Consider the following 11,272-nt stretch of genomic DNA (forward strand, 5'->3'; position numbering starts at 1 on the left):
GAATGTCATAATAAAGGCAAATTAGAGATTTAAAGGGGTTGTTCAATTTCTACACTTTTTTCAGTTCAGTTGTCTTCAGAATGTTCACCAGAAATAAAGACTTTTTTTCTCAATTGCTTTTCAATTGCTATATATATATATATATATATATATATATATATATATATATATATATAAAACATTGCAACCAAATCATTTAAAAGTTAATCTTCCCTTAAAAAAGATGTGATAGCTTCGGCATATAGCATTTCAGAACGGCCGCTAGTAACCATAAATCCACACCACCCAATATATCATGTAGTAATAAATACCTGGCGTCTCCAGTGTGACAGGCTCTGAGAAATCTCCACTAACAGCTTTATTACAGGCTTTGACACGGAAGTTCATGTACTTCATGTCAAATCGCTGACCTGGGAGAAAGGGGAACAAAGGTTCAGAAAATAAGACAAACAAAATTCTACAATAAAAATAAATTATTGTCCCCTATTTCCATCACATCCACAAAAAACTGGCAGGTAGCATTAAATATAATTATAATAAGATGTATATCTAACTAAGGATTTAAATGTCCTAATTAAATCCAAGAGACTAACAAACATTACATTAACTTAATATCTGCAGAAGTGAGATTCCAATTATATTAGTTTATGTTTGTCTGTTTCAAGAATCCAGTTATAAATTACCTTAAAGCTGATTACATTTTAGGTCTATAACCTTTTATTCCCTTGTATTCAATACAATTGAGAATTTTAACTCAATTACACCTTTATAGTAAGACCTCATTCTGCTTTCCATTAATTTATAGCCACTTTTCTTTTCAACCAACATCCAATCCACTATCTTTTTTTACATTTTTTTTTCCAAGTACATCTGTTTCTCTTACTGTTCAGTGTGTAGTCAGTGCCCTGTATTCCCTCAACTACCATCCATGGCTGTTCTTCCTTAGCACGAGGAGGCCCAGGAAAGTTAGTTTTCCGATGCTCAAGTACATAGTGCTGGATTCCACTGTCCTCGCCGTCTGGCATACTCCATACAATGGATACACTATTATTTGCCACAAAGCAGTCTGGGACTATTATTTCTGGTGTACTAGGGACTAAGCAGAACAAAAAAGTAATATAAGCATAAAGAAAATAATTATAACAAAAAGAGAATGCAAATATTACATTTTAAAGAGGACTGCTTAAATAACAATGAATTAAGAAGCTGAGTCTGAGTAAGTTTATTTTGTCTTGGCAGAACAACTGGACACCCAGAGGCTGCCTCCAGCACAAAATATTTTCTTGTGTTGACTTTTATTATATCCTCCCATAAGTTTTTATTAGTTTACTAGCAATGCGATAAAGCAATTAGTGGGCACTGGTGACAAAGTAGTTAGCACAGCTGTTTTGTGGTATTTGGGCCCTGAGTTTAATTCTGACCATTGAACTATGTAAAAGTAGTTTGTAGATTATCGCTATGTGTTTGGGTTTTCACAGGTAGTTATAATAAAACATATAAAGGCAGATTAACTGGCTCCTGATAAAATAGAATATAGTGTTTGTTCAGTGTAGAAACCTTACACTATAAGCTGCACTGGGCAGGATCTGATGTGAATGTTTAGCAATGTCTCTGCAGCTCTATGTGATCTGTAAGCACTACATGAAATATAACTTAAAAAATAATAATAATAATAATAATAATAATAATAATAAAAGGCAGAGTTTAAGTGTCTATTACCAGGCAGAAAGTGCAGGTTCTGCAACAGGCGTCTCTCCTGGGTGAAATCTACCATTAGGTGACTCATGTTGTCTGTCACTTTGGCTTTAAGAGACAATCGGAATGCAGGTGCCATTGTAACACTAAAGATTAGAGAAGGGAACATTGTAAATATATTTCATGTAATTGAGGAAGGTTTAATAATTTATCTCAGAGTTGACAGTCTAGAAAGAGGAAGATTATATGACAAAGAAGATAGAAAGCATGCATAAGGAAAAACAAAGCAAAATAAAGAAATTAAAGGATACAAAAGATGTAGGGTAAAGAATGTAATACAATTATGTAGGAAATATATGTAATACAATTATGTAGGAAATATATGGATGGATAAAAGCCAGATGGTCACATGGATTAGAAATTAGAAATAGTATATGTAGTGTGGTGAGTCAAAAAGAATGTGAGCTCAGATGTGAAAATAAAAAACAGCAAGAGCGATATGAATGTGTAAAAACACTGCAATTGAAGTAGAACCAATGTGAACAAGAGATTGAAAAGAAAAAGAATAATAAAAGTATTCAACTAGAGAATGAGATAATGAAAGAGAACTAAATAGAGGTAAAGAAACTGAGGAAAAGGAAGAAGAATAAATCAGCACAGAAAAATGAGAAGTAAAAATAAAAATGATTTGTTACTGAACATAACAAATTCTCCTGGTTTTCCCTACTCTATGTTAGTGCTGGATTGTTTACGTTACTGTACCTATCCTTTATCTGCTTGGCAGCCTTGGAAGCGAGAGAGGGACAGAGAAAGAGAAGGACATTATAGATGAAAAAATCATCACATTCAGTCAATCAAACAACCTATTTCAAAACTCACTTTACACCCAGGCAGCTCATGTACTTTCCTGCTCTCTGTCTGTAATACTCCTTTCTTTCAATTTGGTCTCCCATTCTGGACTTCACTGTACGAAACTATAAGAGGCACATTTATCAAAGGTCGAATTTCAGATTCATGTGAGTTTTTAAAAATTTTCCTAAACTCCCATAAATTTGACCAATCGAAATTTATTAAAAAATAGAATTTTTTAAACTCGGAATTCGATTTGAATTTTAAAAACTCGATTCAAGTTTTTTCTCCGAAAAAACCCTAAATGTCAGGAAGGCTGCAAACGACTCAAAATTTATCCCTGGACTTCTCCCATTGACTTAAACAGCAATTCGGCAGGTTTTAGGTGGCAAATAGTCGAATTTGAGTCCTTAAAGGGACAGATAAATCTCAAAAATCTAATTCAAACTCCAAAAATGTCATATTTGCATAACTCCCTAGTCTAATTTGACAGTTTTGACCATAAAAAAACTCGAAAATTCTAATTACTAATTTGAATTTTCAATTTGACCCTTGATAAATCTGCCCCTAAGTGTTCTTCAAATTTAATAAGCTATTGCATCTGTGATTTAAAGAAAATGCACCTGTCATTTGGTGGGCTTTTGTACTTATGCCAGGAAGAGGGTAGTAGTACACAAACTATGCAGCTGTCTGCCAAAGAGGCCAGAGCTATAACAGAGGCTCAACCAGCATTTCAGTTAGGGATAGACTTTAGGAGAATGCTCTTTTGATCTCCAAGATAGACCAGAAAGCCAAGTATGATGGTCAGTTAAGGTGCTTTTAGTGGCAAACAATTTTTTTTTTTTTTGCTGGCCTAGATATTTTTGGAACTATGGCTCATATACAGATGTTTTTGCAACCTTGCTATTAGTAAAAGGTGGATCTTTGACAAAAAATACAACTGTAAAGCAGGGTTCAACTATAGATGTCTACAAGCAAACTTGGGAACTACAGTAGTGGTAAGCAATGATTTTTCCCCACTGGCAGTAATTAAAAAAAACAATGTATGAAAAATACAATGGATAAAGGCAGTGAGCTTTAAGTTAAGCCTGTTCCTGTTATTTTAATTGTAAAGCCTGTATAATGTATATAATAATAACTCAACCTCTGTCAAACTAAAACAAATCTCCATCCATCAATGTAAAAGTTTGTTAAAAAATATTTAATTTCATATTTAATTTGTTAAGTGGGTATCTGCCATGCTCTTGACCACTTCCCCACTGTGCTTCCTGTACTGGTTTGCCACCTGTACTGCTTTACTTAAAATCTCCCTGGTAGCTGTTTTTTTAAGGAAAATATATAAGGCCTCATTTACCAAAGCAGCAGACTTATTTTCACAGAATTCCAGCATTATTGTGATGTTTCACCACTGTTGAAAATTTGAATATTACCTGGTGAATCACGTGCAGTTACTAAGAACTAAAGCTGAAGAAGTAGCTAGAAATGTTGTACATTATGTTTTGGGCTTCTGTGCCAGCCCAAGGCAGCCACAGCCCTTTAGGGAAGATCTGTGTCTCCAAAAATGCCCCAGTAGCTCTCCATCTTCTTTTCTGCTGATTCACTGCACATGCTCTGTGCTGCTGTCACTTACTGAACTAAGGGACTGAGTCACAATATACAGTACACAGAGAATATAAATGTCACAATATGAGGCTGATTAGTAATTAATAGAGATAATTACTACATGGCAGCACAGAAACCAGTGCAACTAGCATCAGAATTTAATAACCAGCCTTGTAGCATCAGCTTATGTTACAGGAACACCTCGTTTTCTGCTTGATAATTTGTGATGACCCCTAAACTTAGCTTCTCAACAACTGCTCAGAGTCCACTGAGTATGTGAGTCGCATGTCGCAGACACTTTCCAACATGGTGACACCCTGTGACAAGTTTGAAGTCCTGGATCATTGTTGCTATTGAGAAGCTGACATTTTAGGCTGGTACAAGAAGTTCAGTATATAAAATATGGCATTTTTAGCCATATTCATTGTTATGGTGTAGTTCTCCTATCTAGTATATCTACTGCATCAGTGTGCAAATAGCACCACTTCTTGTGTGAGTCATTAATAACAGCATTAACAGGCAATTCACTGGACCCAAGTCTGTTGGAATACACATTGTTTGAATTAAGTATGGCAGGGAGGTCAGACAGTGAGTAAATCTGTCCCTAGGTGTGGCTGAATAAACCTTAACCAATATGTTCTTAAACTAGGTCTGACCCAGACTAAGTTTGAGAGGGGACTTGCAAGTCAAACAATATATATGACAGGAGGGGAGCTCCAAGAACACTTTCCCATCAAAAAGAAAAAAAAAGTGATCAGATACAGTTGGGCAGCTATACCTGACCCACAATAGCTTTATTTACTGACCGTTATGAGGTGTCATCTTCATACAGTTTCTTCCCAATAACATTGGAAGTGGTTATCTGAGTCAAGGGGTATGTGAAGTAAAAACTTGTTTTTCAACCTATAACCCTGTCAACTTGCACCCACCAACCTATACAATACCCACATTTTGTTTTACTCAAAGTAAACTGACCAGATGCATGATTCTACATTCTACACTCTTACTAGAAGCACACAATTTGCTACAGACTAGTCTGTATAGTTGCAGCAATATGCATGAGAAAGTTTCCAGTACAGTAGTGTTTAAGAACTCATGCAGCACTACCTCTGTATTTCTTGGTAAAAAACAAAATAACAGGTTATGCAAATACGACCCACTAAACCATGAGGTACCTGTGTAAAGCCATCTGTCTCAGATGATAATAGTGTGTGGTTGGCAGTTTCCAGAAGTTCCTCAGAGCTCTCCAATGCTTTGGTGCAGGCAGTCAGCTGATTCTAAAATAGAAAGGAAATCAAGTCTTAATTAAAAAAAAAAAAAAATAGCATAACTAGTGAGTAATAGTTATATGGGCTGATATTTTTATAAAATCACACGAAAGCAATAACACAGTTATTGTGCAAACAAAAGGCAAAATTCAGCTAACTCTAAATTTTCTAATATGTTTATAAAATGTTACCTTTTATTAACAAAAGCTTCAGATTTGAACTCTGTTATGGTTACATAGGCATGCAAAGTAATCTTATCATTTAGTGTAGGGGTCAAAAGACTGAATCATGCCCAATTTGACAACAAATTGCACTGATTAGAAAACAAATGAATCTATTATTTCAGGTCTATGATGTAATTTTAATCACAGGGACCTCTTCTGTTTGTTACAGAGAATGTGCAGTTGAAGTCAGGTACAGATCGGCTTTAACTGGGCTTTCTCCTAAAGAAGCGTGAGGTGGTGCAGGGCAACCGTGCAGGAGGTACTGTACACATAGAGAAACACTTTGAGACTAACTTGTGGTATGGGAATGGAAAGAGGCAGTTTGTGATAGCCTAGGGTGGGAAGGATGGTTTTGTTCTCTTTTAATAAATATTAAGTTTAATATTTTATTAGGTAATTGGCAACATTTACAATACAAATGTTGTAATTAAATCAAATATGTAAAAAGTATGTTCAGTACAAGTCATTGTATTCATGAAAATGGGATATAGTGCTCCTATAAATTCTGTATGGAATAATGCTCTGTTTTTAAACATCTATAAATATTAAAGTTATATTTCAAAAGCACGGGATGTTTTGTATCAAGGTTTGTATCAAGCCACATTGGGTGGTCAAATGTTACTGTAGTCACTAAAGCTACTTGAAAAAGGGCTATATAAAACTGTATTACCTGTAGTTCGTATATCCGACTAGCACGGTCTTGTTTGATCTTCATTAACATACCCTCCTTCAGCTCATCCAGCAGACTGTACAGAGACTGAAACTCTCCTTCAAGTTCTCCATGAACACGGGTAGAGTTCTCCTGGACAAATCAACAGGAAAGAGTCAGGGATCAGCCAAAATTAAAAAGGCATACTAAGAAAAATGGAACCACATACCTCCACATTCTCTATCATCTGTTTAAGACTGTAAATAAAGTTCTGAATCTCCTCATTCTTCAGTGCTAGAGTAGTAATAATTTTCCGAAGGTCATCCTTACATAGAAAAAAAGAGAAATACCGTGTATTTAAAGCGAAACCTCGATTTTAAGTCCCCTGATTTTAAGTTTTCCGGCATTTTACATTTTTTATTTGTGGTCCCACCAATTTATAATGCATTTCAATGGATGCAATTCAATGGGTGCATTTCCAGGATTTTAAGTAAAGTTTTCCCAGATTTTACATAAAAATTTTGCCCCGATGTACCCTAATACTGCTTTTTTTCCTCTATGAATGTTATTATTTGTGAAATAAGGAGGTTTAAAATACTAACCAGATGTATATTTTGCCATGGTTCTGTCTGTAAATGGTCAATTCCAATTAGTCTGCCCCTTATACAGTCCTGCACCAATCACTTATTGCTTTAGGTTATGTGACTGACAGAGGCCTTGCACATGCCCCCCCCCCCATAGTGTAACATTAACACTGCAATGTTTAACCTTTGTTATTAACACAGTTAATATTGTATCTCAAAGTAAAACGGACTCCTGTGCTTATATCCTTTCTGTACTTGAAGAAAATTTACTTTAAAGGGATACTGTCATGGGAAAAAAACATTTTTTCAAAATGAATCAGTTAATAGTGCTGATCCAGCAGAATTCTGCACTGAAATCCATTCCAAAAGAGAACAATTAAGAGCAATTAAGAGCGATTTCTGTTCCCAGTGGGAACGTATTTTGGGGAGATGTGTCTTCGGCGGTAGCAGATATTTAAAGGTGGGTGAAAAATCTCTGAAAACAAAACTGTTTTCAGTCAGTGAATTTTAAGGGGGTACATGGGACATAACTCTTCAGTGAGTTTGCTTTTGATCCTTAGCATGCAGGTCAGATTCAGAAGCAAATAGTTATGACAGATGTGCCCCCCACCCCTCAAGTCACTGATTCAGTGGAAACGATGAGAGCTGCAAAGCAGGAAGTAGTGTTCTGGCTATTATGTTATACATCCCAGTCACTTCAGCCTCTATAGATTCCTTTAAAAAAGAAGAGCGATGGTCTGTGATAGGAAGTTAGTGATAATAGCCCTAGGGGATACTTCACCAACGTCTGATGTCTTTCCTTATTCCTTTGGGGCCAATTTATCATGCTGTGTAAAACATTGGAGAAAACCATCACCAGTGATGTTGCCCATAGCTACCAATCAGCACTTAGATTTCAACAGTCAACTACAAATTAGAAAACAAAAGCAAAGATCTGATTGGTTGCTATGGGTATCATCACCAATGCTACTGTGCTATGAGGAAGGACCTCTATGAAACTTCTATTGCTCATTTTTAACAGAAAGGATCTATATGGACAAACAAAAATGATCTATATGGAGGTTCAATAAAGGTATAATTTTTAAACATAACAATCCTTTTTAGCTCAAATTTAAAATAGGCACCATGTTATCCTTGCCAACATGATGAGGATATATGTTGCTCTTTAAAGGGCACCAATAATTTACTAAATAAAGACACTATGTTAAAGTTCAAGAAATCTGATTTTTAAAACAATTAGAATTTTTATATAATGTAAATCATCAGCTCACTATACCTTCTGCAAAATCTCCCTTATCTGCACTGCAGTTCTAGTTGAGACAGACATCTTGGATTGCATTGCCTCTTCCTACCTATATCTTAGCCAACTGCAGCTCTGAAATCTCGTACATGCTCAGTTGAAATTCCTTGGTTGCCTAGCAACCCTTCTAGGCTATTTTCAAATCAGCCAAACCTCTGTGGTAGCTGCTGTTCACCTGTCTGGACATTAGTGTGTGCCCTTTATTTACATAATGACATCACCTTCTAGTGGAGGAGTTTACTAAAGCTAGGTTTTCTGGGTAGAATACTCAGGGCAGTGCTACAATCTGAGCATGCTCTTGAACTCATTTACATTGTATAGTCACAGTATGGACTCCCTCAGTGAAAGAACCCATTTGACAAAGTAAGGGATTTTTTAAAAACTGCTGTTTTTTTCAAAAAACTATATGTAGTTTGATTAAATGTGTTTAGGTTGTACCGGTCAGATTGCTAACATGTGTTTGATTTTGGCTGTGATAGGTGCCCTTTAATCATATGTCCACCAATTCCTGGTGAAAAGCAGCCCCACTGCCTGATACATACCACAATCAGCATACAGAACACAGGTACAGGTCAACCATACACATAAAGCTGTGCATAACACTGGTCTGAAAGTAACCTGTTACAGTATTTGAGAACGGAGGTGAACAAGTGTCACTGAAATAGATGTACCCACAGACTATTTGCTAAAATGATTCAGAATTACCCCTAAATAATACAATTTTGTACTGCTGCAAAAAAGTTGAAGCTCAATAAAATATGTGTGGCTTGAATACTCATAATATTTTTTTAAATTTATTTTTACAAAACAAAATCTAATTTTCAGTTTCAGTGCTTTGACATAAAAATATAGGGGGTAGGACTGTTATTCAGTGAAATATCAGAGTGGGTTGAGGAGGCTCTGAATACTTTTGCATGATACTGCATTTGCTCATATTTCCATGACCCCAATAAGCACAAACGAGCAACCATAGAACACATTCCCTCTCATGTCGACAACTGTGACTGCTCATAGCAATAGATGGATGACAGACAGACAGATGATAATAGATACATGCATAGCTAGCTAGATAGATGCATAAGAGGATGGAAATGGATAAGTACATACATAGAGAGAAATACATAATCTACGAATGTAAAATTTACAATTATAAAAGTAAAAATGCACGCTTTCCAAAAGAACCACATTTACTGTAAATACATGGACACTTTACCTTATGTTCCCCCATTTCGCTTCTTTTTTTTTTTTATATTTTAGCTTAGATGTCGAAGGTACCAAAATGCCAATTTACCGCACAGCTGACTATTACAAAGCGACACATTCAATCAGTGATGTGGGTGCAGTGCGTTATCGGCGCATGCGCAGGACGGAGCATGACGGGATGTGTAGTTCTGAGAATCTGTGTCTGTGGCGCTCTGTGCCGGAAGCGGAAAAAGGAACACTACGATGGCAGACGGCATTAATGGTCATGCGCATATTATAACTAAAGGGATAAAGGGATGTTGAATTCCAGCATGAGAAGATAAGGGTTTGCTACCCCCACACATATATATTAACCAGTTTTATTGACTATACGTTTCTATTAGTTAAAATATAAAAGGGAACATTAAGAATGAGTATCCACGTTCATTGGAGTTTGGGGGACACTGAGCCAAGAAAAGTGTATACATGTATTTTCTGCAGAATGTCACGGCGAGCTTTATGTTTGTATTTTATATCTCCACATGCAAAACAGTGAAAGCAAATATGATTGGTTTGCATAAATAACTGCTCAAGTGCAGATTTGCCCAGTGTAGATAAGTGAAAGCAGCTTTAGAATCTGAGGCCTTGCTGAGATCAGGACAGAAGCTCATTCCAGAGCTGTCAACTTTGAAATATTGCTCACCAGTGACTTAAGCGGAAGTGAAGTCACACACAGGGCTGCCATAAAAAATAAGGGGCCTCATACAACAACATTTTTTGGGCCCCCTAGATACTATCTTAGAGAATCCACACCATAAAGCCACACAAACAAGTGTGGTAAAAACCCATTGTTAATTAAAAGTAAAAAAAATTCACTGGTGGCCAGGCCCCCTTACATAGTAACATAGTAAGTTAGGGTGAAAAAAGACACACGTCCATCAAGTTCAACCTTTTAACCTGCCTAACTGCTAGTTGATCCTGATAAAGTTAAAAAAAAAACCCATCTGAAGCCACTCCAATTTGCCTCAGAGGGGGAAAAAATTCCTTCCTGACTCCAAAATGACAATCGGACTAGTCCCTGGATCAACTTGTACTATGAGCTTTCTTCCATAACCCTGTATTCACTCCTTTGCTAAAATCCATCCAACCCCTTCTTAAAGCTATCTAATGTATCAGCCTGTACGACTGATTCAGGGAGAGAATGCCAACCAAATCTTCACAGCTCTCACTGTAAAAAAAACCCCTCCGAATATTTAGATGGAACCTCCTTTCTTCTAATCGGAATTGGTGACCTTGTGTCAGCCGGAAAGACCTACTGGTAAATAAAGCATTAGAGAGATTACTATATGATACCCTTATATATTTAAACATAGTTGTCAAATCACCCCTTAAGCGCCTCTTCTCCATCGTGAACAACCCCAATTTGGCCAGTCTTTCCTCATAGGCAAGATTTTCCATACCTTTTACCAACTTAGTTGCCCTTCTCTGTACCCTCTCTAATTCGATGTCCTGTTTGAGCGCTGGTGACCAAAACTGTACAGCATATTCTAGATGGAGCCCTACCAGTGCTCTATACAGTGGAAGATTAACCCCCTCCTCCCGTGAGTCAATTCCCCTTTTAATACAGCTCAAGACATTATTTGCCCTTGATGCTGCTGACTGGCATTGCTTGCTACAGCCAAGTTTATCATCTACAAGGACTCCAAGGTCCTTTTCCATAATGGAAATAGTGCAGTCCCATAAAGGGTATAAGTGGCTTGGATATTTTTACATTCCAGGTGCACGACTTTACATTTATCAACATTGAATCTCATTTGCCACTTAGCTGGCCAGATTGCCAGCTTGTCAAGATCCTGTTGCAAGGATGCCACATCCTGGATGGAATTAATTGGGCTGGAGAGTTTTGTGTCATCTGGGGG

At 36.7% G+C, this 11,272-nt stretch overlaps 1 protein-coding gene across 2 annotated transcripts in view; it reads right to left on the reverse strand.

The window, feature by feature from the left end:
• fsd1.L (fibronectin type III and SPRY domain containing 1 L homeolog) overlaps window positions 1-9,542 on the reverse strand; it is a 17,558-nt gene extending 8,016 nt beyond the window's left edge. Inside the window, exons 1-8 of one of the 2 annotated variants that reach the window (XM_018254064.2) lie at window positions 9,385-9,542; window positions 6,517-6,612; window positions 6,309-6,440; window positions 5,322-5,423; window positions 2,575-2,669; window positions 1,720-1,841; window positions 884-1,096; window positions 312-410 (exon numbers count right to left, since the gene is read on the reverse strand). In XM_018254064.2, the coding sequence (XP_018109553.1) occupies window positions 312-410; window positions 884-1,096; window positions 1,720-1,841; window positions 2,575-2,669; window positions 5,322-5,423; window positions 6,309-6,440; window positions 6,517-6,612; window positions 9,385-9,399 (874 nt within the window). In that variant the 5' untranslated portion in view covers window positions 9,400-9,542. Of the gene's footprint in view, window positions 1-311; window positions 411-883; window positions 1,097-1,719; window positions 1,842-2,457; window positions 2,481-2,574; window positions 2,670-5,321; window positions 5,424-6,308; window positions 6,441-6,516; window positions 6,613-9,384 lie in introns of both variants that reach the window. The other variant, XM_018254068.2, reaches the window with a different exon arrangement.
• Window positions 9,543-11,272: the final 1,730 nt, after the last annotated feature.

The sequence above is a fragment of the Xenopus laevis genome, chromosome 1L, assembly GCF_017654675.1.
Source record: "Xenopus laevis strain J_2021 chromosome 1L, Xenopus_laevis_v10.1, whole genome shotgun sequence".
Lineage (NCBI taxonomy): Eukaryota > Metazoa > Chordata > Amphibia > Anura > Pipidae > Xenopus > Xenopus laevis.